The 27,347-nt window shown below is 41.9% G+C and overlaps 1 protein-coding gene across 2 annotated transcripts in view; it reads left to right on the plus strand.

The window, feature by feature from the left end:
- The window catches only part of fndc3ba (fibronectin type III domain containing 3Ba), a 121,941-nt gene that overhangs the window by 53,108 nt on the left and 41,486 nt on the right, over positions 1-27,347 (plus strand). For both annotated transcript variants that reach the window (XM_061742875.1, XM_061742874.1), the window contains exons 4-8: positions 1,730-1,806; positions 6,995-7,226; positions 7,335-7,509; positions 9,321-9,451; positions 27,053-27,111. In XM_061742875.1, the coding sequence (XP_061598859.1) occupies positions 1,730-1,806; positions 6,995-7,226; positions 7,335-7,509; positions 9,321-9,451; positions 27,053-27,111 (674 nt within the window). The remainder of the gene's footprint in view (positions 1-1,729; positions 1,807-6,994; positions 7,227-7,334; positions 7,510-9,320; positions 9,452-27,052; positions 27,112-27,347) is intronic.

Below are 27,347 nucleotides of genomic sequence, written 5' to 3' on the forward strand. Positions count from 1 at the left end.
AATGAGCACTTTCATATCCAGTCGGAGACGCCATGGTAGGGGAGCAGATGGGATTGAAAGAGGCCTGTCTCTCCCTACCTGTGACCTACTCACTGCTCCCACACACTGCAGACTTTGCACAGGTCGCGTGTGCCAAGATGTGTGTGTTTACTGTACTCTTAGCTGTTTGTTTGGCCGCCGAGAGGTTGAGACTGTGCGTCTGAGACGGAGGAGTGGAAGGAGTACGGGAGGTTGATGGAAAGATGTGGAAAGGATGAAGTTAGGCAGTAATGAGTAATATTTGAAAATGAAAGAAGGGAGTAAAGGATGTGAGTAATGTGTAATGACTCTTTAAGTTAGTCCAGCTACCAGAAGCAGTCTGCTGTTATCAAACAACACAAAATACGAGGCTATTTCTACACACACATGTGTGTTCGTGGTTAGTCGGGGCCTCTTTGCGTACGTGTGTGTGTGTGTGCAGTGTGATTTATTCCGAAGCCAGGTCTGCTTCCAGCTGTCCCAATGGGGTCCCAATGACTTTAACAGCCGCAGACCTCCATCACAGAAAGACGGAGGAGATGGAGACGGGGAGATTTGGGAGGAGGAGATATGGAAAGTGGAAAAGTCAACATCATATTGAATCTGCTAATTCTATTTAGATTTTCTTGCTTATCCTTCAGAGAACACTTTGGAGTTTGCTCTCCAAAGTTAATACGACGTGGCCGTCAAACGCTTCAATTTGTCTTAAGCTGTTTGGCTGAAATAGGGAGGAAAATATATACACATTTTGATGCCTATTTGTGCGACTTTGAGGACATGCAGGCAGGTCTGAAGGGAGCAGGGTCCTTTGAATGAAGTGCTTGCGTAAATTAGTGTCCACTAGGGATGGGCGGTATGGACTAAAAAATGTATCACGATAATTTCTGGCATTTATCCCGATAACGATAAAAATGACGATAAAAAAATACCAATTCAACTCCACCTTTTTAACTACAAATCTATCTCGCTCTCAGATCCGCCATGTTTGTTACACAAAAGCGTCATTAACGGGAATTTATCCTTTTTTCTTTCTTTCTTTCTGGATCATTTCTTTCTTTCTTTCTTTCTTTCTTTCTTTCTTTCTTTCTTTCTTTCTTTCTTTCTTTCTTTCTTTCTTTCTTTCTTTTCTTCTTTCTTTCTTTCTTTCTTTCTTTCAGGCTCATTTCCTTCCTTCCTTCCTTTTTCCCTTCCTTCCTTCTTTCCTCCTGCTCTCTCCTTCCTTCTTCCCTTCCTCTTTTCTCCCTTCCTTCCTCCTTTCCTTGTTTTCTCCCTTCCTTCCTTCCTTCCTTCCTTCCTTCCTTCCTTCCTTCCTTCCTTCCTTCCTTCCTTCCTTCCTTCCTTCCTTCCTTCCTTCCTTCCTTCCTTCCTTCCTTCCTTCCTTCCTTCCTTCCTTCCTTCCTTCCTTCCTTCCTTCCTTCCTTCCATAAATCAGTTTTACACAAAAACGTCATCAACGGGAATTTATCGTTTTTACCTCGAGATGACAAATTCTTATCGTGAGGAATTTTTTTGACGGTTTATCGTGAACGGTAAAATATCGCCCATTCCTAGTGTCAACATAAACTCATACGAGTTTTTTTTATTAAATGTGGGACAGCCGTGTTGCACTTTACGCTTTCCTGCCCTTCAGTGTGTGAAAATGTGGATTGACAAATAAACTGGGAACTGAAATGTAGTTGAGCATGTTTTTTTTTCTTCTCTTACCTTGCAGGTCCAGCTGAGGTTCCCATGATGTCCCCAAATGGGTCAATCCCCCCTATCCATGTGCCCCCGGGATACATCTCACAGGTCAGTGCACATTTTTCTTCTATCTGACAATCCTTTGAAGTAGTATTATGCTACAGTTGAAGAATGTCGGTATACATCATTTAAGGTAGGAAAAAGGAAATTGACTTATTACATGTTGCTGTTTGAAACAGCTCCTGTCTCTTTGAGTCCAGACCTTACTGGGCTCTGCTCGGTCGGCCTATCTGATGAAAATGTTTGAGCTAATCCTAACCCTTACCCTAAAACCCTGGCTCCCACCGGGCGAGGAAGTGCGTTCGCCAGGCTGTGCGGCACCAGTCGCTGTGAATTGTTGTCACTCTTAATCAATGAGCATAGAAGCTCTTAGGCACGGTTTAGAAACATCCAAGAAGCAACTGTCAGAGACAAGAATGGCGTATAGAATCCATTCAATTTTTGAAATAAAGCACCGGGAGTGCCGCTGGACTCTTGCGATGACCTGATGTTAGACTCTTAACAATTCACTAGGTGTCAGAGGAGACCTCCACCAAAGTTATTTGTAGTTGAAACTCATACGTTATTTGGCACTAGGGATGGGCGGTATGGACTAAAAAATGTATCACGATCATTTCTGGCATTTATCCCGATAACGATAAAAAAAATACCAATTCAACTCCACCTTTTTAACTATAAATCTATCTCGCTCTCAGATCCGCCATGTTTGTTACACAAAAACGTCATCAACGGGAATTTATCCTTCCTTCCTTCCTTCCTTCCTTCCTTCCTTCCTTCCTTCCTTCCTTCCTTCCTTCCTTCCTTCCTTCCTTCCTTCCTTCCTTCCTTCCTTCCTTCCTTCCTTCCTTCCTTCCTTCCTTCCTTCCTTCCTTCCTTCCTTCCTTCCTCCATCTTCCTTCCTTCCTTCCTTCCTTCCTTCCTTCCTTCCTTCCTTCCTTCCTTCCTTCCTTCCTTCCTTCCTTCCTTCCTTCCTTCCTCCATCTTCCTTCCTTCCTTCCTTCCTTCCTTCCTTCCTTCCTTCCTTCCTTCCTTCCTTCCTTCCTTCCTTCCTTCCTTCCTTCCTTCCTTCCTTCCTCCATCTTCCTTCCTTCCTTCCTCCCTCCCTTCCTTCCTTCCTTCCTTCCTTCCTTCCTTCCTTCCTTCCTTCCTTCCTTCCTTCCTTCCTTCCTTCCTTCCTTCCTTCCTTCCTTCCTTCCTTCCTTCATCTTCTTTCCTTCCTCCATCTTTCCTTCCTTCCTTCTTCCATTCTTCCTTCCTTCTTCCATTCTTCCTTCCATTCTTCCTTCCTTCCTTCCTTCCTTCCTTCCTTCCTTCCTTCCTTCCTTCCTTCCTTCTTCCTTCCTTCCTTCCTTCCTTCCTTCCTTCCTTCCTTCCTTCCTTCCTTCCTTCCTTCCTCCATCTTCCTTCCTTCCTCCATCTTCCTTCCTTCCTTCCTTCCTTCCTTCCTTCCTTCCTTCCTTCCTTCCTTCCTTCCTTCCTTCCTTCCTTCCTTCCTTCCTTCCTTCCTTCCTTCCTTCCTTCCTTCCTTCCTTCCTTCACGTACGTTGTGCGTTGATTTAACACAGAACCATAAATCAGGTTTTGCACAAAAACGTCATCAACGGGAATTTATCGTCTTTACCGCGAGATGACAAATTCTTACCGTGGGGAAATTTTTTCATGGTATATCGTGAACGATAAAATATCGCCCATTCCTATTTGGCACCAACCAAACTTGTCACGACGCAGAAGTACGGAAATGCATTTCCTGGTGATGTCGTTAAGAAAAGGAAGGAAAGCTTGGACTACAAATGAGGCGTTTCAGGCAAATAAGAAGCCGAGTCTTCTGGGGACAAAATGACTCCCTCGGTGTGGACTTCTGGTTCTGAAACTGTGCGATTCGTTTTCAGACACAGAAAGTTGTAAAACATGTTGAGGGTGAGGGGAAAAAAACATCAGGAGCAAGATTTCCTTGAGCCGGATGTCTTTTTTTCAACAAAGCCTCAATTGGGGCAGTCTTTTTAACCCTTTCTAGGTCCTACGAAGTGTCATGTCATCAAATGAAATGAATTCTGAAATGCAGTTGATTAAATTGAAAAGCATGGCTAGTCTATTTGAAATAGCGCAAAAAAAGTCTAAAGTTCCTACTCTTGGCAAACTCCAGCCAAAGTAACTTTGAGCTCCTGTACTGGTCATCTCCTGCGACAACAGCGTATCACTTTAATGGACCGACAAAAGTTCCTTTGTGCTGCATAAACCTATCAGAAGTGGCTTCATTTAAGAATCTTCATTTAAGAAAGGCAAGCATCAATAAATGCAAGTAAGACACTTTGTGCTTAAACCTCACACTAAGCATGTGCCAGGCATTCCACTTTTTCTGTTGCTTGTAGTTCAGAAAGTACCCAACGCAGCCTCCTCCACCAACAGCACTGAGCAGGAATGTGCTGATTTCAGGGTGTTAGGAAAGTTTGTTTTTCTGAGTCTCACACGAGTTTATGCCTGCGTTCTCCATTAGAAGTCCCCACAGCGCTGGAGAAAAGAGAAAAAGTGGGGTCTGTGAAACGAGTCAATAGGCTGTCCTCGCGAGCGGAGTGTTGCAAGCATCTGTGGTGCGCTCGTGGTGGAATTGCGCTCCTACGCCAATGGAAGTCAGGTCATTGGCTCACTGTGGGTGTGCGTTTGTGTTTGCGGGTGTGTGGGTGTGTGTTAGTAGGGAACCAGCCAAGTATGAGCGGGAAACACTGTCACTCTTACATAAACAAGCCCTGATAGGGGAGACAGGCATTCGGTGGGCAGCTTTTCTTTTTTTTTTTTTTTGTTGGGGGAGACTGGAAGAGGGGATGGATGGGGAAAGAGCACTCCGCTGGTGGAAAGTAGAGCACACATGTGACACATTTTGTATTTCCGTGTTGTTTTGTGCTAATGCTTACAGTGTGGTAATAGTGTAGGTGTGTGTGTGTGTGTGTGTGTGTGCACACGTGTGCACAAGTGCCTCATATTTGATAAGTGTGCCTCTTTTCCAATAAAAAAGTACATGTGGAGTTGGTATGTAGGCCAGCTCCACATGTACTCCCACAGGGACTTTGCCCTTATCTTCCTGTAAACACTCTGTTTTTTCCCTCCTCAGCAGAGGAGGGGGATCAGGGGCAAGGGCCTCCTCTTCCTCCTCCTCCTCCTCCTCCTCCTCCTCCTCCTCCTCTTCCTCTTCTTATTCTCCCCCCTCTTTAGATTTTCCTCGCTCGGATTAGCCCTGTCGCCCTCTTGCCCCCCCCCCCACCCTTTTACAAACTCTCACTTCTTTCTCTTCCCTCTGTTGTCTGTTGACAGTCTGTAGCTTCTCAGTTTGTCTTGGGGGTTTTCGGGGTGGCGTTATTTGGTGTGTGTCTGACAGTGTGTGTGCGTCTTGTTGTTGTTTCGGACCAGGGATTGCTTCCCTTCTCTGCAGGGATGGTGTGTTTGCTTTCTCCTTGGAATGCAGGCCTGTGAATGCGCCTGAATAGTTGGAATGTGTGAGTTTGAGTGTGTGTCTGCTCCAGTCGATGAATGTGAAAGTGAATACACACACGGAGTCTACTGCGTTTTCAGTTCAGGGATATATATATATCTATATATAAGTTTATAGATATATATAGATAGATATAGATGAATAGTGCTCACCCTCTGATGATAACATTGCACTCGCTTTCATCACTCAAAGGGGGCGACATATCCTGTTGCCACGACGTCTGAGTTGTCCGATAAACTCTGCAATTAATCACTATACTGTGAATCCACATTTAATGCACAAAGCATCTGCTTTTCACTCAACTGACATTTAAGCCAGCACAATCCTGGGAAACATTTATTTACCGTTAAGCAAAGCTATGGGAGACTGCATGCAGTTTTCTGATTTTCATGCCATTTGTGGGCACTACATTTCCGATTTGTCATGGATACAGAAACACAAATGATTGTTATTTAAGTTTAAATGTGTGTGAAATAATAGTTAAATGTATAAAATTAAAAAATAAATAAATAAAAGTGGTTTGGGCATCCCCACCAGAATAGACCACTACAAAGTCTGCAATACTGCAGATGCTGAACTCCTTTACTTGTAGCGGTGCCTCACTCCCAACACTGAGAGGGCATTCCAGCCTTCCCCTCCAATCTCCACCTATTGTAGTGGAGGGGCTTGTGTGCCCAAATGATCCCAGGAGCTATGTTGCAGGGGGCGTTTGCCCCTGGTAGGGAGTCCCAAGGCAAACTGGTGCTGGAGGACGGGCCAGACTGCCACTGATTGTAGACAAATGTGAAGAAAGAAATGGAGGAGCCAGATATCCCTCAACCGGACACAGGTCACCAGGTCACCTGCCCTAAATCCAGGTCTGGGGCAGGGGCTCATCGGTCGGACCTTTATCTGTCGGAAAGTAACCTCAAGTTCACAGGAGAGGTCACGTACGTGGGCCTTGGTGTTCTGATCTGTGGCGTTCAATAAAGCCAGGAGGGCTCACATCCTGCAGCCTCTGCTATCTTTCATTGCTCCTCTGAATTACTGCAGGAAGTTGATGCTAGTTCTCTCTTGAACTTAACAGGTCAGGTTAGGGCTGTTCGATTTTGCCCAAAAATAAAATCTCGATTTTTTTCTCTCAAAATCCGATTTTCGATTACGATTACGATTATTTTGTGAATTGACAAAAGGCAAAGACATTATTTCAAATATGCTGTTTTTTTATTGAACATTTTCCCCATTGGGCTTTAAGTGCAAACTTTGCTCTTATTAAACCAAAAATTAATGAATAAAGTGCAAAACTCTGTAAAATAAGTTGAAAAAAGTTATAAAAAAATGTAATAAAATATAAAGTTTTATCTCTGAAAAAAAAAAATCAGCAAATCAACACTTGCAAACATACAGTAAGTTATATTTCCAATTAAATAAAACAAGACATTTTCTAATTAAACTAAACTGGGTCTTTGCATGCTAAATAATAATGCAACCCATGAAGGAGGTAGAGGTGTGTAATGTCAGTCATTAATATGGTATCAATCATTAATATGTGTGCAGACAAGGTAAAAAAAAAAAAAGTGAAAAATCGATTTTACGATTTTCACGTTTTAACATCGTTCTAATTACATAATCGCGATTACGATTTAAAATCGATTAATCGAACAGCCCTAGGTCAGGTCTTAAGGGAAATCAGAATCATCCAGAGAAATGTATCTGCCTACTGTATCTGATATGCTGCTTTTTTTTTTTTCCCATTATTTTTCCCCCCCACAGGTGCTGGAGGACACCACGGGGGTCCGTCGAGTGGTGGTGACCCCTCAGTCTCCAGAGTGCTACCCTCCCTCCTATTCTCCGGCTCTGTCCCCCACGCACCACCTGCCCCCGTACCTGACTCACCCTCACTTCATCCCCAACTCCCACTCTTTCTACCCCCCTGTCAGCCCAGGGGAGCTGCCACCTCACCAGTACTACCAGCACCACCTTCCCCCCATGTACGGCGATCCAGGTATCCAACCCCTCTCCTGGACGGCCAGGGATTCTTACCTTTACCAATTAATGATGATTTTTACATCTTACATTTGAAATAACATCTCTTTTCCTCTCCTCTCTTCAGAAATCATCCCGGTTTATGGTATGTCAAACTACATAAGTAGAGAGGAGACGTACAGTAAACCACAGCCTAAAAAGATAAAGGAGCCGAGACAACTAGAGCGACAGAACCGACTGAATTCCCCTCCCTCCACTCTCTATAACAAGAGCGGCATGGGGCCAGCACACAACGGATACAGGTGATCATGCTGCTACTGGGCTTCGCCAGACGCTCTTCAAGATGGATTCATGGCCTTTCTTTTACCCTTTCGCCTCATAATTTCACCGGGTTTTTCCACCTCTTGTCAAAGTGTCATTGCATTTTATAACACGAGATAAACTTTTATCGTCCCAAAGGGGAACTTGAGCCACATGCTTTTTTCCAAGTACACCAGAACGGCAGACGCACTGGTTGACCTTCAGATAGTCACCGCACAAAACAAAACCTCACAATGTTTAGAACTAAATGACCCAACATTTACTCTGACCTCCTTCAGAGCAAAGTACAGGATTCACTCTTTTAAGTTAACCCTGAAGGTTGCTGTGATTTAAATGACCATTTCATTATATTGTGGTGTAAGAACCAGGGGCCGGATTCACCAATATGTTCTTAAGAACGATCTTAAGAAATGTCTTAAGATGTCATTTTTTATTTTTTATTTTATTTTTATTTTATTTTTTATTTTTTTATTTATTTATTTATTTTTTATATATATTTTTTTTATTATTATTATTATTATTTATTTATTTTGGTTTAATTAATGTTATGAAAAGTAAAAAAAAAAAAGGGGGAGAGATATTGATAATTATATTGTTATTGTAAATATTATTTCTTTTTTTTGCTATGCCCTCAATAAACATATCTATACAAAAAAAGAAATGTCTTAAGATCTAAAATTAAGAAGTTCAAAAGAAAATTCTTAAGTGCAATTCCTCAATATTTTCTTAAGAACCGTCTTAAGAACTGTCCTTTCTTACGAATTTCTTATTTTTCCTACTTAAGAACTTCTTAAAATATGTCATTGCATTGCACGCGCCAACAAACAATATTTATACAGGTAGTTTGCGTCTTAACCGTCAGTCAGTCACTAAACATGGAGAAGGAGAAAAAGAGATGCAGGAACTTTTCAAGGTTATGGTGGCTGAGATTAATGTGCGAAAAAAATTACTATTGGGGAAAATTAATAATAATTAACTACCACGCTAACTAACATGCTAACAAACAGTTAACAGGCTCTTTGTGTAATTAATTACAAAGTATATCCTCAAACTATGACCTACTATTCTAAACTTGTCTAAAATGTGTTGAAAAAGGTGATATTAGAGTTTTACCTTTTCACAGAAGAAATTTTAAGACAGGTCAAGGTTGTCTTAAAGTTAAGAAAAAAGTCAAGAACAAATTTGAGAACTTTTATTTCAGGAATACCATTTATTCTTAAGTTTTTTCTTAAGAAGAAACTTAAGAAGAAAGTTGAGAAAATACTTAAGAACTTTTTTGGAGAATATGACTTCTTCTCTTTTTTCTTCTTAAGACTGAACTTTGATTTTTTTTTTTTTTTTTTCTTAAGAATGTTTTGTGAATCCGGCCCCAGGTTATCTGATGTCTTCATAATGTTGGTAAAACAACAAGATTCAGGGTGTTTAAGACCCTTCTAGAGTACTTTATGTTGATAACAAAGTTTGATTTAGCCCAGCAGGCTTTGTGACACATTTTAATTTTAATTTTAAAATGAGACAAACCAAACTTTCTGTGTGTTATTTGACCCAGGAAGATAAGCCTATCATATTTAAAATATTTTACAGAGCACACTTTCTTGTTGTTTATAGATTTTGCTCGTTACTGTTGGGCCGAAACTGACTTTTATCTTCTTTCCCCTGAATGTTAAGACTAATGTATCACCATTAAATTGGTTCCAACCAGTGACAAGTTCTGTAGTCAGAGCTTTTTTTGAGTCTGTTGTTTTTTCTTTAAACAGTTTAATAAATAATCATGATTGTGTTTATGATGCAGCAACAAATCACACGCCTCATCGCTGGGGTCGGTGGGGTCAGGGAGCGGAGTCAGCAGTCCAGGGGGCAAGAAGCAAGAAAGACGACTCCGCAGCAGTCCGCGAAACAGCGAGCCAGAGACACACACGCAGGGTAGGACACGCACACACACACATCCACACACACAAAGCAGTGATAGAGACTGGAACACACTACTGATGACTGGCCAACGTTCTCATGGGCTTTAATGTTTCTTTCTAGCCTGGAACAATTAATTGATTTTTTCTTTTTTTTTCCTTCTTTTTTTCACTTTGAAGCATCAAAAAACTCACACAACACACTTCCAAAACAGTTAAATGAAAGGCCTGTAACGTTCTGTTGCAATTAAGGCTTAAAACATCGGCCCAGAAGACACGCCATATCTGTTTTTAAATTTGTTGCATCTGCAGCAGACATGAGGAAGAGGATTACCGCCACGCCTGTTTATTTGAATTTTACAACTATTATGCAGTAAAATCCCCTCTTATCTTGTTGTAGAAGATCCTGTATTGTCGCTTTCTTCAACCCCTCTGCCTTGTCTAGTCAAAAAACACCTTTCCCTTCTTCTATCCCTCTTTCCACACGGAAAACCATCAAAAAAAAATAAAAATAAATGAATGGATGAAGCATGAATGCTGTCTCACTGGGGTGAGGAGTTTGTGTGTGTGTGTGTGTGAGTGCATGTGTGTGTGTGTAGGGGTGGGGGTGATAGGGATGGAGGGACTGGGAAAGGTGGAGAAGGGGGTGAGAGAGGTTGTCTGGGTAACCACATAGCTGAACCCGTCCCTGAGCGCTATCGTTTTACCCTCACCACAATACCAGCCTTGTTGGTGAAGGCTGAGCCGTGGATGGGGGGGTTGGGGAGATAGGAGGAGGGGGAGGTTACATACCTGTAGAGCTCTGCTCGGGATGAAGGAAACCTTTGAGCTCTGAGATGCAGACAGCAATGCTCAGCCTTATCACTCCTGCACACCTACAGAGCCGTGCGGAGGCGCTGCGCGCTCGCACACACTCACCGGTTGTGTTTGGCAGCTTTTATGGACTTATCTTGTTTATGTTCTTACACTCAGACACAACACGGACATCTCTATGGAGACTGTCAAAACAAAAAACCATAAAGAGTTAGATAAATCCATTATGTATCGAAGTGTGACTGTAAAAACTCTTCTTCAAATTTACCATCCCCATAAATCTGTGCTTCGGTCCTTCTTAGCGGGATGTGGGTTCACTGGGAGCTTCCAGCTGGGTCAGGTGTGGATAGACATGTCTCTCTCACGTTCACCAGCAAAATTTTCCTGCCTTTTTCCTGTTTTCCTGACTATTCACAGCGCTTTTAGACTGTAAACCACATTCAAGCATTTAACATCACACTCGAGAGGTCTTCTGTTCCTCTTCTGTTCTTCTGTTTCCTGCTTGATCACCTTGGTGCTACGCTACCAGCTTCCGTTGGGTGAAATGTGTCTTATGTATGTTACATTCCCCATGACATCCTTTCTCCCTGTTTGCTCCTATCCTATATTCTCCACGTCCCCTTTTCGGGATTTGGACTCACATTCTGGCCATATTTTGTGCGTTGCAACGCTCGGCCAGCTTCTCCCATTAGAAAGGTTCTGAGAGATTGTTCAAGGTCTAAGTGGGTTAAGCAGCGCAGCGTTCGAACCACAGGGATCTTATTTTAAACTAAATCTGTGTTGGGGGCCTCTAATGCCTGTGTTGCAGGCATTAGAGGCTATACTGCCCCCTGTGCTTACTGTAGAGCATTACAGACAAACATTTACCACTGGGGTCGAAAAGCCACATTGTCTGTGATATTTGTGGTTTTACATGACTCATCAAATACATTTTTCCTTCTGCCATAGTTGCAAGCCTCAGCGTGACTTCCTGTCCCACTGGGTTCCCTTCAGATGTGGTGCAGTTTCAAGCGCTGCATGCAATTTTAGATTACTTTACTTGAACGTTTCAAAATCACTTGAGAATCAGGTGGTAATCTGCCTATTTAGATGTAGTTACTGTTATAGTCATTATTTCTCACCATGCCTTGTCTTTTTGGCTATTAATTTTATAAAAACAGATGGGTGGTGGTTTTGGACCTCTTAGATCAGGGGTCGGCAACCCGCTGCTCTAGAGCCGCATGTGGCTCTTTAGCGCTGCCCTAGTGGCTCCCTGGAGCTTTTTCTAAAATTTTTTACCTTTTTTTTCTTCTTTTTTTCCTTTTTTTAATCTTTTTTTTAGTTTTTTCTTTTTTCTTCCTTTTTCCTTTCCTTTTTAATTTCGCCATTTCAACTTTTTTCTCAAAATTTTGACTTTTTTCTCGACATTTCAACTTTTTTTCTCAACATTTCGACTTTTTTCTCGACATTTCGACTTTTTTCTCGAAGTGCAGAATGAAAAAAAAAAATCTTCCCCCAGTTATAACCAATATAGATAAATGCAGCATCTGTTGCCTTCGTTCCAAGGCTTATACGAGACTTTTCATTTTTTGCGGCTCCAGACATATTTGTTTTTTGTGTTTTTGGTCCAATATGGCTTTTTCAACATTTTGGGTTGCCCTGTCTTAGATGAACCATTTACATGGCTGAAATCTCTGCTGGGATCCTCTGACTTGTTTACTCACAGCCTCCTGGGGTTAAAATAATGTCAGGGTAGAAGTCAGAGTTTATTCATGGTGTTTGCATTCTGCAAAATCCATTGGTTTCCCCAGGTTGACCCTGTTACCAACATCTTCCATGTGTAACTAGATATAGTTCAGATGCAGATGTACACTAAAATTACAGTGGAAGGTTGATTGGACGATGCTCCTGGTGGAACCACGCTCATCAACTAGAGTGGCCGTGATTAGCAATGGCTGGCGTAGCCAAACAGCTACATCTGTTTTATGGAGCTGAGTGCAATGCCGAAGGAGTAATTTCAATTCTTCACCTGACCCCCCCCGTTAAGATTCCCAACTTTGTCATGGCTTGGCTAAAGTAGCCAGAGCCAGATGTGATGAAGTCCTAACGCTGGATTCACGCAGCAGCTTTCCGTCTCCATAGTCTTTAAATGGGGTGACATCATCTGTTGCCGAAATAAATTGTGGGTTGCATGCATTGTTTCGTCTCCGTCGAACGTTGGAGGGATTTTCATCTTTTCCCACATCAAATCATGCGTCGGCAACTAGAGCCGAGCCGATGGATTCATAAAAACCCACCATCGCTGTCTTCAACTGGGAAATTCACCTTTCTGTCTGCGTTTCTGACGAAGGGAATACCCCCAAAAAAGGAGGGTTGGTAGATCAAACATTTAAAGCATAGCTAATCCCCATGCCATGAGTACAACGTTGGACCAGCATCACCGCAACGCCGCTGTGTGAATCCAGAGTAAAAGACTGCAAGGCTACCATTGTTTAGTGTTTCGTCAGCGAGGGCCCCTCTAAATCAGACTGGACTATGCATTTTCATAAAGGTTTTATTATTGCATGTACACTCAAACACATTTGAGCCTTCAAAAATACATCATACTGTGCATGCAAGTCTGCAAATTCAAGCCACACAGACACATAAGAAACTGCAGCAGTGTTTAAGTGCATTACAATGGAGACTGAAGAACTATTTTCAGTGCATACACTTAGCTTGCACAAAAGGGGGAAAAAAAGCTAAAGTGAACTCTGCAGCTTATGGGTTTCATAGTTTCATGTGGCGCAGACTGTCAAACAACAGGAACACACGACAGACGGCAACATGTCAGCATGCCAGAAGCTGTCCTTTCTGGTCTAGCAGGGTCTCGGTACAGGGCTGGAGATCAGGCTGAGTCAGCGAGATGTAACACACAACACAAACACACACATGTACAAACGCCCCGTGGCTGGGCTTCCTGCAAAACAATCAGACCATGAGGGTCCGAAGGATAGGGAAACAGGGAGACAGAGCGGAGGAATGTGTGATTTGAGGGGCAGAAGAGAGAGGAGAGTGATGGAAGGATTGGAAGGAGGAGAGAAAAGAGAAGCAGAACTCCTTCATCACAGAGGAGGGAGAGATGGAAAGACAGCGATGGAGAGCTAAAGAGCAGAGTACAAACATTCCGACAAAGTTGCTCCTTGGCCCGGTACATCCAAGTACGGTCCAACCCAAAATACCACACACACACACACACAGCCGCCTACGCTTTGCCCTTGATGCCCTCTCTTTGTGTGTGTGTGTGTGTGTGTGTGTGTGTGTGTGTGTGTGTGTGTGTGTGTGTAGCTGTTGCCCCAGTGCCAGTAAGGCAGCAGGCTGACTTGGCACAGAGCGGGTTCCCCGGTGAAGCCAGCTCTGCAGGCCCGTTTTTACTCAGAACCCAGCTCCTTGCTGAGCAGAAACAGATGTGTGCTCCGTCCCCTCTGTTCCTCCATCTTGGCTCTGCATCATCACCAGTGCAGATCCCGTCTCTCACTCAGAAAAACTGGAATTTCAGCAGAAACAGATGGAGCGGCTCCCTCCACTTCTGCGTCTACGTCACTGCCAAGTGCTGTAAAAATCTGGAGAGACCAGATGTGCGCTTTGAATGCTGCGTCCACCATGTTGGCTCGAGCGGTGGGGTGTGAGGGGAATTAAGGATGGTCGGAGACATCAGAGCAGCCTGTGAAACTCTGGTATCAGAAGTGTTTAATCACTTTTACTTAATACTCGCTCTTAAATTACATCCAAGGAATGAAATGCATTTTGTGTGTCACTGAAATTCCACTCACACAATCACCTTGGCAACATCCTGTTGAGTAAATCCAAAGCTAATAGTTTTTATTTCAGATTCTAAGTCAGTGCCAGGACAGATGTTTTCAAATAAGGAAGAAAAAAAAGCATGTGATCTTCTCTCAGTATCACATTCTTTGCCTCAGAACTAGTTTCGTATAAACTGCATGTTCATCGTTCCCTTTAGGAACTTCATCTCTATTTTCAGATTTGTTTTACACTTTTTCGTGTCATAAAAACCTGTAAAAGGTTACGCAGAATGTAAACTTTCTTTACCTTATACTTCCTGCCTCACTGAGCTCCAAGCACGCCCAACTTTGGCTGAACTGTTGCCAGACCAAAATGACAGGGAGACTGTAAATGCTTAAACATATGTGGAACAGTAGCACAAGTAGAGGGTAGACATCAAGTCTGTGAACTGGGTCAATATGATCAATTACACGAGAAAATCTAAGTTTGCTGCTTCTGCTAAAATTATCCACAACCTCAAATCAGAAAAGGTCGGGACAGTTGGGAATTTAAAAGAAAGGAAATTGGCATAATTGCTGCATTAAGTCTGACTTTCTTTTAATTGTGGAGAGTTTGAGCCAAAGATATTCTGTGCTTCTTTCTTGTCAGCTTGATTTAATTTGTTAATATTGATCCAATCCTTTATCACTTTGCAGTGTTTTTGAAGACTTAAACTGTGTTCTGTTATGAAAAGCCATGATGTTTTTCAGTTTTTGTGTTTTTCTTGCAATCACGTCTTATATTACAGTATCAATGTTGTCTTTAACCTCTTAAAATTCTCCACGCATTTTTCTCTGGGATACGGGTCAGATCTGCAGGGAGGTCTGTTGAGTACCCGGATCCTCCTCTAAGCAGCCAGGCTTTCGTAAAGTTTGCAATATGGATAAATATAACCAAACCAAACTGTTTAGGTGTGAAGTCAGTAAACCACCGTGCAGATGTGATGGATTTCTGTTTTGTTTACGCAGTGGACTAAGGTAGCATTGTCAGACTGTCAAACTTTCAGTCACAGTTTGTATGTTTTTGAAAGATGTATGCAAACTATAGCGACAGAAGGATTTTGTTAATCTATTTATGGTAAGCCGTTAAAGTATCAGATCTGTCACTCAGCGGTGTTGTGACAGTGCTTGACCTCAGGGTTTCTGGCGCGCTATCGTCATTCCAACAACCGCCCAATCAAATTTCTCTTAAAACAGTCTGCTGCGTTGGCTCTTTTCAAAATGATTCTACCTTGTATTACTCCCTAAACCATGCACTTAGAGCTCTGTGACAAAGGGAACAAGATTAACTTAGCCCTTCAATCCACTGAACATAAATCTGGTTCTCTGAGCTGGTGCACGGGCCCCTCTAACATGTGTGGTGCCACGTTTCTATCTTTGCTCTCCACAAATTAACTCAGTTCTCCTTCATTTCAGTAATTTTATGCAATTTACTTTCGCTGGCGAAGTTCTGGAAATTACATCGCCCGTTAAAGATGCGATAACTGGCTGGAAAATTTAAACACGTACAAAGTTCATGCCCCTCCGGACCTCTCCTTTTAGCTTTAGAACTGGCTGTCAAACACGATCTCTGGTGCATGTGCAGAACTGTGATTGACATGCTGTAAACACGCCCCCGGCTCTGATTGGAGGAGCTGTGACGGGAGCGCTGGAAACCTGTAAACTGCATTGCGAGCCGCATGCGGCGGCAAAGGAGCAGATTTGTTTCTCAAATGACTTCGTTTTTGTAATATTATCTGAAAATGGTGGTAATTTCAGCAAATAGGACAAAAATACACTTCCCAACTGCAACTTTAGGTAGATAGTAGTGATGCACCGAAATGAAAATTTGTGGCCGAAACCGAAAATAATAATAAACACTTGGCCGAATACCGAACAATACCGAACATGGTTCTTCAGCAGTTTTTCATTTATTTTGCCAACTTTTTTCACCATTGCATAAATCAAATACATTTGATTTAGACATGCTTTTCAAAGAAAAAAATCTTTTACAAAATTACAAGGTAGAAAATATTTATTGAACATAAAAAAACTGAACATTTTTTAATTTCCCAGCATTATGTTGTTTTGGTTCCACCTCCTGGTGAATGTTAGGTAAAATTCTTATGGGGTTAGTTTTTGGTTGGCCAACGATTTATGTAGTGCGCAACGTTACGGGATGGAGCGGCCAGTCTATTTCCTTATTTTACAACGCTGTTATTAATTGTTCGTTTCTTTTCCCACTTATTCCACCGAACACCGAAAGTGTTTTTTTTGCCATTTTCGGCCGAACAATTTCGGTTACCGAACAATCGGTGCATCACTAGTAGATAGTGTGGTTGGTGAGTCTGTGGTTAATGCACTGAAGTTCAGGAGCGGATGATTTTTTTCTTTTTTTCCTTGTATTTTTTTATTTGTTTGTTTGCCTCGTTCCCCATGTGTCACTGAGCTTTTATTTCACATCAGCAATCAAAAATGTTTTTGACAGTCCACAGTTGAGTACAACAGAGTTCTCTTTAAAACATATATTATCAAGCTGCTACAACATGTTTCCATGGGGCACTGTATTTACTATTGACCAGTGCCTTACAATCACTTTTAAACCAGTAACATGGAAAAATCTGCCTTCAAGTTTGGAAAAATCTGAATGAATGAATCAGTTTATCTGGACTTACGGGAAAGTAATGGTACACTCAACTGAGGAGGATCATGACTCAGCTGTCGGAGTAATTTCTCCTTCATGTCGTCCTGCTACGACTGCAGCAACCGGCCTGCAAATGCGTCAACGCTCTGTCACCCTTCTCCCTACTGGACTGTTTTAATGGATCGCCATGGTGATGACCTCTAACGCTACCCCCTTGTCCTCCCACAACTCCAACCCAAATACGGCCACGTTTGTAGTGCAAGATGGAGGGCAGTGAGATGGAAGACAGAGCTACAGGAGGGGAAGTCAAGAGTAGAAAAGAAAGAGATGATACAGAAAGTGTTAGGGGGGGGATTCAGGATTAAGACCCAAAAAGAGGCATGCACAGAAAAGGAACATGGAACAAGAAGGGGATTTACCAGAAGAGGAATGTCTTCCTCACTGATGTCGTATAACAGGACTTACGAGATTAGAATGGGGAGGATGTTCGTGGAAATGCTCAATGACTACAACAGACATTTCCCCATTGAGCTTAATGGACACCCCAAATCGTCTAGTTAAACTAAAGCTCAACTGATTTGCGCTGATTTTAAGGCACTGCATGTACAAATGCAATACTTTCACCTACCTTCCGCTTCCGTCCTGCAAATCTTTATGTATTAAGCAGAAATCCATTATTATGGAAAAGGTGACATTCATTTTGTAGAATGCAAATCGCTTGTGTGAATATGTTTCAGACTGTCATGAAACGCATTGCTCGATTTCTCTGAAGTGGAGCTCTGTACTTATCTACACTACGATTTGCAGATTCAGAGTGTGGATAAGTTTTCAGTTTGTGTGACAATTTCATGCAAAAAGGGAGCATTCATGGTGCGTTGATTTATTAAAAGTGACAGCCTCTGGCGTTCTGCAACAAATCTGCAACACCAAAGATGTGATTTGCAGGATAAATATAGCTCTTCAGTTAACCTGTTGCTGCTCTTGCTAGCCATTCTTGAGAATGTGATGTCTTTGTAACAAAAGTTGTTGAGTTATTTTGTCAAATTAGTAAAAAAGAAGTTTTTGGTGAACCTGCACGTCTGTTTCATCTCTTTGAACTCCTGTTTTCTCTTTTACATCTCCACTCGCCGCCTCAGTCTCCTTCTCTAACTGCCTTCTCTGTCTGTGGATTCGTGTTCCACTGTGTCTGCCAGTCCACAGTCACTCTCAAGACTTTGGCTGAGCAGGGCTGAATGGGGTCAGGGTTCTGAAAAATGCATCCCCATAATTCCTCGGAGCCTCGCTATGCATTTCCCAGCGTGCACACACCAGCATAAACACGCATCCGTGACCTAAAGATACATTTGCAGAAATTCCCGCAATGTCTTCTCTGCTGTCTTGGTAGCGGAAACGTCTCCTGAAGGAAAAGGGTCTGCAGCAGATTATGTCTCTGTATCTCCCTCTACATCGGGAAATTTGGTTATTGAAAAAAAATGAGGTTAAGACAAGAGAATGTTAAGTGGATAAGAAATCACATTCTGAATGAATCTAGCTATTTAACAGATTCCAGAGGAGGTTCCTATTTACTCTTTTATAATTTGATGTCTAAGTTAAAATTAAAGTTAAAAATGTTTAAGTTAAAACTTAACTCTTTTCCAAACTTATTCTTATTTACCTATCATCCGGCATATTTAATTCTCGTCTGGATCTCTGCCCACCTCTCCCTTCCTAATCCCCTTTACAAACAGCCAGGGCCCTGACCATGAGAACCAAACCTTCACCATGACAACCACAATTTCAGGCATGTCCCTACAACTTCTATAGTGTGTGTGTGTGTGTGTGTGTGTGTGTGTGTGTGTGTGTGTGTGTGTGTGTGTGTGTGTGTGTGTGTGTGTGTGTGTGTGTGTGTGTGTGTGTGTGTGTGTGTGTGTGTGTGTGTGTGTGTGTGTGTGTAGCCCAGCTGTTGAGCAGATGGAATGCTCACTATGCAGCAGATGATAATAGTGAGGAATCCAGTGTCTGGAGCCCTCTCCACTTCCATTTTTCCCCCCTCTTATCTCTCCTCCCTCTTTTCTCGGTTCTTTCCTCACGTCTTCCTCTCCGTTTCTGCTTTTTCAGTCCCCACATATCTTTCGCTCATTTTCCTTCCAGATGAGCTTCTATCACTTTGCTTTGTTCTCTGTGATTAGAGGCTTCTAAAGATGGGATTACTATCTCACTTCGTTTCCTTAGTTCAACACACCGCATGCACCCTGTGGCCCAGTGTGTGTGTGTTCGTGTGTGTGTGTGTGTGTGTGGAATGGGGGCTGAGCGAGCGTCCGTTGCCACATTTTTCACATTTTTCTCTCCGGGCCTTAAAGGTCTTTTTCTGTCCCAGTGCAGACAGACTGTGTCTAAGAAGCGGAGGCCGTCATGCAGGAGGAATGTACCCTCCTCAATGTCAAAGCGATTCACTTTTACTGATCCTATATTTGCAAGTTTCCATGTAAGCAACATGTAGAAAAAGAATCTTGGAAGCAGGTTAGAGATGGATGGTAATAAATGGATCCAGTCAGTAAAGACCGACTGAAGCTAAGGCTGCGCATTGATTTGGATGTGCACACACATATAATCCATTCTGTGTGTCCCTTCTTTGTTCCATTGGAATCTAAGTGGCGTTTTGTCATTTCAAGTGATGGGCACTTCTGCAAACAAACATAATTGGCTCCACAAGTTGGGATTAGTACAAAGCTTTTATCGTAGAGACTGAGATGCAAAAACTGTGCAAGGGAGATGCAGTCACTCAACTAAACAGTTGCATGTTTGTAACTTTGCGAGTATAAATAAATTCTAGCAGGCCTGACAATCATTTTTGATTTCATGTAGAGTGCTGCATATGCTTGCTGTGTCCAAGATGTTGTGCAGCCATGTGGTTCAAGATGACAGCAGCTTTGAAAAGAAAAAACAGCAAAGTCAGGAAAAATACCTCTTGCGAGCGGTCCAGCGGGAAGTGTGGCTATAGGTTTCCTATAAACTCGCCACATTCATGCTGCAGCAATTTGTATAATCTGAAGATGATTGATGACTCTCTCATTAATAATCATTCAGACTTCAGGCCAACAATTCCTAAAACTCAGTCTTTAAAGCCACTCTGTGTACTAATACTACTTCTGACCACATGGGGCGGCACATCACAAGCAAGTTCATGTATCAGCTCCTGTTATAAGTCGCAACTAAAGTGCACCTCTAGTGCGACAAAGGGGTATTACAAGATGTGCCCAAATGTCCCCACTCATAGAGTTGCTTCATAGAAACAGTACAGTTGAATATCATCTGCATAAAAAAAAAGATATATGTTGTTGAATCAGCTAATAACCCTTCCCTTTAACAATATGCCATTATCAACTAAAGAAAGACTGGATTTTGCAGTCAGCAGGCATCCAAAAAACTTTAGAAACTTCATATTGGAACAAAAAAAAGCATATGAAGGAAAGATTGAAGGAAATGTATGACCTGAATGGAGGTGTATGGGAACTAGTGGTTTGGAGCCAGCGACTCACATATGGCAGTGGGATTGCACTTAATCTTCATGTTACACTGTTTTTGCCTACATTGATCTTTATACATGAGCTGCAATGTTAACCCAGTGTGGTTGTGTTTACCTGAGACACTCCAATCCCATGCAGTCTGAAACAATAACACAGCTCATTGCATACATTTTTTTTATTATCTTCTAGACATGCATTCCCTACATTTTTGAATCCTGAAAGGTTTATTAAGTAAATAAGCAGTTAAACTATTGGGATTAAAAGTTTCACAGCTCGACTGTAAGTTCCACCATCAGTGCCGACGATAAGGCTATAACCATTGTAAACAGTAGTTTTGGAAGAAAGGATGGAATAATGTATGTCAGGCTCTGTTCTCTGTCCTCCCAATCATGATAATCCAAAACACTTAAGTAAAAAAAAAAGTTTAATGTAATTTTAAATCAGTTTCTTATTTTACTCTTTTGTAGAGCAAGGAAGACACCATGAAGGCAAAGTTTAAAATGGAAAATTACAGTGTGGAAAAACACTGGAACAACCTTCCCATGACATAAAACTATTGCAGCAACAATAAATATATACTTTGAGTACATTTTTTTTTTTGCGGCTTTAGAGAAAGTTGACCAGTGTTTGAAGGCACTGACTCATACTTATGCTGATCTTGAGATCACTGGTGCGCATCTGCTCTGGATCTTCTGATGATGTCACAGACGTTTGTGAAATCTTCGCCTCACATCCCACTAAGTCCTCTCCTCTCCCTTCTCCTTTCATCCCTCCCTCTTTCCTCCTCTCTGTTGATCCCTGGCCTCGCTCTTTTTTTTCTCTCAATTTCCTCATGTTTTCGTACCTAATCTCTTACCCAGACTGTCCACTCTCTTAACACGGTGTCCTTCAGTGTCTCTCTTTCTTCCTCCAAATTCCCATCTCGCCTGGTTTTGGCTTGGCCCCGCTCCCTCCCCACCTCACATTCTCCTTCAGTCTTCCTCTTTTCCTGCCATCCGTCGCGCTCCCTCGCTCAGTCCGTCTGTCTGTCCTGAATAATCAAACACAGGCAGTCGGCTGCAGACGGGATGTGAGGTCAGACGAGGAGAGGAAGTGAGGGTGCGTGGGCAGCGCAAACACCAGAAAAGAAAAAGACGTGAGGGACGGCGAGGACACGAGAGCGAGGAGTTCAGCTTCTTTTTCAGGCGTCAGCATCAGCTCTTTGTGGTCGATCTCTATATTAAACACTTAAGCAGCTGTGCTCGACGACCACAGCGAGTCATAACAGTCAGCTGTGAGGAAAAGCAGCAGTTTCAAACTTTATTACTGGTCTCTTGAAATTTTAGATTCTTCTCTTTGCTCCATCATAAGCCGCCTCTGTGGGCCCACCAGCCTTTTTTCCATTTACTGAAACATTAGTGTTTTGTCTACAGTCATTAGTGGCATCACTCGTCACATATTGGAGTAATTCAATTTAGTTTTTGGAGCTCAGACACTTAATCGTTTATACCCTGCTTTAAAAAGAGGCATGCTACGTTTTTTTTTTCTTCCTAAGTTTGCACAATTTGCTGACATCAGTTCTTTCTTTAGCCGGGTAGCTTGTTCTCGCGGTGAGAGCTTGTGCACAGATGTGTTTCTGTGTTACGGACCTGACGTACATACTGCAGCATTTGCAGTTATTTTCTGAGGTTTTCGTGTCCAGAAACAACGTCATATTTATGGGTAACTTTTTAATGAAGAAAAGAACAAGTGAGGAAAGTTCTGTTTTCATGTGGATGTTGCCTTGAATGCACCAAAAACGAGGTGACTGTGTTGTGTTCTGCTGGAGTTGGAAGTCACTTGAAACACTCCAATATAAGCACTCAGACACAAATAAAAAAAGTTATTTCCTTTAACAATATGTGACCATTTAAGACCAGATTCCTCCCTTAAAGGACTAACAAGCTGATCCCACTCATTTGCCCAGAATACATTAATTGAACCCATTCCTATCTGGTGAAATATCCCTCGCGCCATTTAGTGAGTTTCCATTACCACTAAAACCTAGAAACCTAAATGTCGCAAAGAAAAACCTGTGATGGAAACGCCTAGAATTCGAAAAACTGTTGAATGTCACAAAAAAAAAAAGTTTTCACGCTTTCATGAGGTGGTTCTACAGACGTCTCCTACATCACTGGATCACGTGACCACAGCACGTCACCATCATAATGTTCATCCGCCGCCTTCGTCAGCAGTAGTGACAGCCACAGTGTTTCGCCCGAAACTAACGGTGTCGGGTCTGTCCATCTTCTTTGAAGTTGAGATCACCTTTTTCCTTTTTGTGGGGCAACATTTTCCGAGAATTAACTCTCATTTGCAAAATATTGTTGTTTGGAAACCCCCACCAACCCCCACTGCAGCCGTAGCTTGCCACAATTTCAGAATTGGCACTGTCGTTTTCCCAAAAAGTGTAATGGGAATCCACCTATTGACAGCAACACAAACCATGGTTGTTCCACCGCCGTGCTTAACAGTGGGGGGGGGGCTCTTTTGAGCTGTATTACAACCTTATTATTCCACAGGACTTGTTTAAAATAGTTTGTGGTTTAGTGTCAGTCAGATTCTTGATTACACTGAGAAAGGAAAAAAAATTCAAAACTGCAGGTCAGATGTGCCCGGACCGAGGTTTCAGAGTACTGGACCATAAGGGAAGGGATACGCAAACACAATGACGTGTCAATGGACGTCTACCTTGATTTCTAACCGGTGCGCGGTAAAAGAGTCACAGCGGCCAGTAGGTTGCGTTCTCCTTCGCCACTCGGTTGTGATAAATGTGGGGAAGAAGCTACGTCATGTCTGCGTTTGGGAGTCTGAGTGGGTTTTTATTCCATAAAAGACAAAATGGAGGAAACCTGTAAAAGACTGCGTAGTTTAAGAGGAGAAAAAAAAAGGAGCGCTAATGAGCCAATGTGTCGAGCAGCGATGCAGAATGAGTTCTTTACTTGTTTGAACTCCACACACACATGCACACACACATGCACACACACATGCACACACACATGCACACACACATGCACACACACATGCACACACGGTAGCTTAACTCCCCTCCTCCTGTTGCCCATCACCAATCTCCTGTAACCTGATACTGGAATACACACACACACACTGTCTCTCTCTCTCTTTTGCTCTTGCTTTTTATTCTAACACACACACACATACGCACTTACTCACAGGGAGGTCAAGTTGAGGTTGTGATTCCATGACATCACTGTTGCCATGACTCAGAAGTGAACCCCCTGGCTCCGCTCGGCCCTCTCCCCCACAGAACCTGTCGGATTCGCACACATGCACCCGTACAATCCCTCATTCATCACATGCGCTAAGCACACAGCCATCACAAACTGCTTTGTGTACAAATATAAATGGCATGTTTGTGTTTACGTGCGATACGGCTGCAGTTTTGACACAGCCGCCTATTCATTTTGAATTAGTAAGTGTGTGCAAAGCATTCACTGGTACTGTATGTTCACGTACACGGTGGCATGGAAGTCCGCCGGGGCTGGGTTTTCTGTTCCCGCAAACATATTAACAAGTAATAAATTCCTGGATGAATAGATACGCGCAACCAAAGTTTATGTCCAATGTGAGGTCAAGACTTCACTGGTAAATATTATAGACTGGAAAGTGTTTTTAGAGTCAAGTAAAGAGTTTATTCTTTATTGTTCAGGGGATTTACGGCTCATGGTGCCGGCCACCACCCTGGAGAAACGGGTCTGGATGTGTTAAAAATGGCATATGATGTGAAAAAACAAACAAATAAGCAAAAAAAGAAAATAAATAAAAAGTCCTGTATTGGTATCATTTAATATCGAAATTGATTAAAGCCATCCATATCCAGCTAAATGTGCTCCATCCCAATGACTGCGACGCAAGCCCAGATCATGATTGAGCCATCTCCATGTGTAACAGTAGGGCTGGTGGGGGTGATGCTCTTTCCAATTAATCGTGCACCCCTTGTTCACCCGAACACATGTGGCCACAGTTGTGTTTAACTTTTTTAGTCCATGGGACCAGTTTCAAACCTTCTGACACAATAGTTTCAGAATAAAATCACCAGTGTTAAATTAACACTACAGTCATATGTGCCTACTCGTTTAGTGTGAAAGTAAAACTTTCAGAGTAGAAGTCATTAAGTTTTAGTTTGTATTTTGAGTATAACATGCCCTCTAACCTTAAATCTACCATGTTGAATGAATGAAAAATGAATGAATTTTACTTATACACTAAACGGTGTTAAATTAACACCGAAAAAGAGTGGGCACATATAGATACTGTTTAACACTGATTCTGCTGTGTTCTGGTTAGAATGTCGAGTGTTTTGGTTTCTGATGAAACTGCATTTTGAGTCTGTTTTTCTAGCAAAAACCAAAAGAAAAGAAAGAGATGAGTGTGAAATGCTGCTGTTAAAATATACTGAACTGATTTGAATCAAGCGTCAATTTCAATTTATTTATTTTTGGTAGGGACAGTTTACATCAGGCAACATTTTCTTTTAGTAAAAAAAATAAAATGTAGATGCACCCAGATTGCAGCCATAGGCTGATTTACATCGGTAGTCCCCCTGCCAGATGTAATCAGCGAAAGTCATAATAACAACAATAATAATAATAATAATCACAAAAAGTCAACAATATAACACACATAACATGGCATATGCATTCACAATAAAAATGAGGATAAAACCCGTGCTGGGGAAATGGATGGTTTGTGAACTAAAGTGCTGTAGTGCTATGTTGTATCTGCTGTAAAACATGATAAATAGTAATAAATAGTTAAATAGTTGAACATTACAGTGCTGTCAGTACATGAGTATGGTACATGCAAAAAAAAAAAAAAAAAAGCGTTTGACAGAAAAGCTTGTCATGCTCCCTAGCTTAATTTTGAGAGTGATCAGATGAGGAAATTAAGGCGCCACCTGACCAGGCGTGTGTGTGTGGACACTCACGATCACAACAACCTCGAGCTTCCACTCAACCACCTTTCAGACGAGTATCAAAGCATCGATATGTGTGTGTTTCTGCGTGTGCGTGACCTTACAAGATGGTCCCGGGGCTGTCTGGCTCTGTTTGGCACAGTTCGCTGGTTGAAAGAGGAGTTTAACTCACATATGTGACAGTACTTTTAATCAGGAACTTTCATGGGATTTTGGGCTGCTGCTTTTCATTTCGTCTCATATCTTCAGCGAAGCAGTATTTTCCTTTCAGAAAATAGTGTGTCAAACTGTCTCAGCAGTCCAATCCAGCAGCATAAACTCTTTATGAAATCAGGTAGCATTAATATATGAATACATGACAAATATTTCCTCATTAATAACTGAAGAGCTACAGAACACGTAACATAAACCGTACGGAAAAGCTGCAGCTGCTGCGCCGATGCCAAGCATTTGAGTGGATGATTATTCACAGATGGAAGGACAGCTGATAGAACACAATACATAATAATGATTGGGATAATGAGTTGCAGGAACAAATGACCACAGAGACGATCCACAGCCTCTATCAACAGCAACGAACCAGGCCCTGTGGAATATGAGTCATATATCATGTTTTTGGTGATCCCCAATTTATTTGCCGCAGGTCAGGAACTGGTGACTAATGCTTCTCAGTGAAATTGGTGGCCAATTTACTCCTGCCCCCCCTTGATAGTTGTATTCATGATGACTTGAAAAGGAACATGTTGGAAAAAACAGGCCTTGCGTCACATGCAGACTTGCATTTATCAGAAGTATTTTCATGTCTTGTCACTCTGTTTTGAGCAGCTCCCGATCTATTTTTCACGGAATTACTGATTAGTCAGAATACGTATATGCACATAATAAAGGTTCACTGGATTCATCAAAGTATATTTCCTATATATATACACATATATGCAGTACTCGAGTTGTAAAATAAAATCAGGGGGGATGGTGGATTTTATCATATGGGGACAGATAATTTGTGCTGATTACAAATAATATAATATATTACAAATAATAGCACTGACCAAAACAATGACAGAAAAGAATGACATAGCAGCAGTTAAATGCAGCCTTCTGTAAGCTTTAAATATCCACTGGGCTTACATCAAATACATCAAAACACAAAAATAAAAAACAGTTTTCTGAACTTATCAATATGACTCTGTCTTTCACAGGATAAGTAAAATGGATCACTGCAAAAACTCAAAATCTTAACAAGAATATTTGTCTTATTTCTAGTTAAAATGTCTCATTTTAGTAAAAAAAATCTCATTACACTTAAAACAAGACTCATCACTTGAAAAAAAAAATTTCACCTGTTTCAAGTAGATTTTCACTTGAAATAAGTAGAAAAATCTGCCAGTGGAACAAGATGTTTTTGCTTGTAATAAGAAGATAAATCTTGTCCCACTGTCAGATTTTCCTACTTATTTCAAGTGAAAAATTACTTGAAACACGTGAAAATTGTCATATAAGTTATTTTTCTGGTGTTGTTTTTCTGGTGATGACTCTAAATGTTGAAATAGCAGTAAAACCACATTCATTAATTAAATGACATAAGGGATGGAAAGGGGGATGGCAGTTTTACTGGGGGGATGATTTTGACCGTTTTTATTTCAGGGGGGATGCCATCCCCCCTCATCCCCCCTCAACTCCAGTACTGCATATATGTATGTATATATATTTATTTTTATATATCTAACTGTCCTGTTTTCATTCAGAGCTTCTAAAAATGATTGACTGGATCTATTTTTGAAACGTGATTTCTCTGAGGTTTACTTCTTTTAGCTTGGGGGCGTCTTGTGCACGTTCTCTCCTCTTGACTGGACCTGCCGTTGGACATCTCGCTTGTAGTCCGGATTTTCACTCATCGCTCTGTTCATTTCTGTCTCCCCAGATCATGATTCAGAGGGGAAACGTGTGCAGGACATGCTGTCTACGATCGACAAACCACAGGTTGGTATGCGCGTTTCCTCCCATGCCTGCGCACACAAACACATTAGAAACCGCTTCCATTAGTCACGTCCCTGTCTGATGCCGTCATCGCTGGCACACGTGGTGATGACTTTCTCATGTGTGCATGTTGCCTCATTCATTCATATGAAAAAAAACAAACAAAAAGAAACTGCAGTGCAACTCACATTTTCTAATGATTTCTGAGGGGTTGGTAGCAGTTACTCCCATGGTGATGG

The sequence above is a fragment of the Cololabis saira genome, chromosome 16, assembly GCF_033807715.1.
Source record: "Cololabis saira isolate AMF1-May2022 chromosome 16, fColSai1.1, whole genome shotgun sequence".
Lineage (NCBI taxonomy): Eukaryota > Metazoa > Chordata > Actinopteri > Beloniformes > Belonidae > Cololabis > Cololabis saira.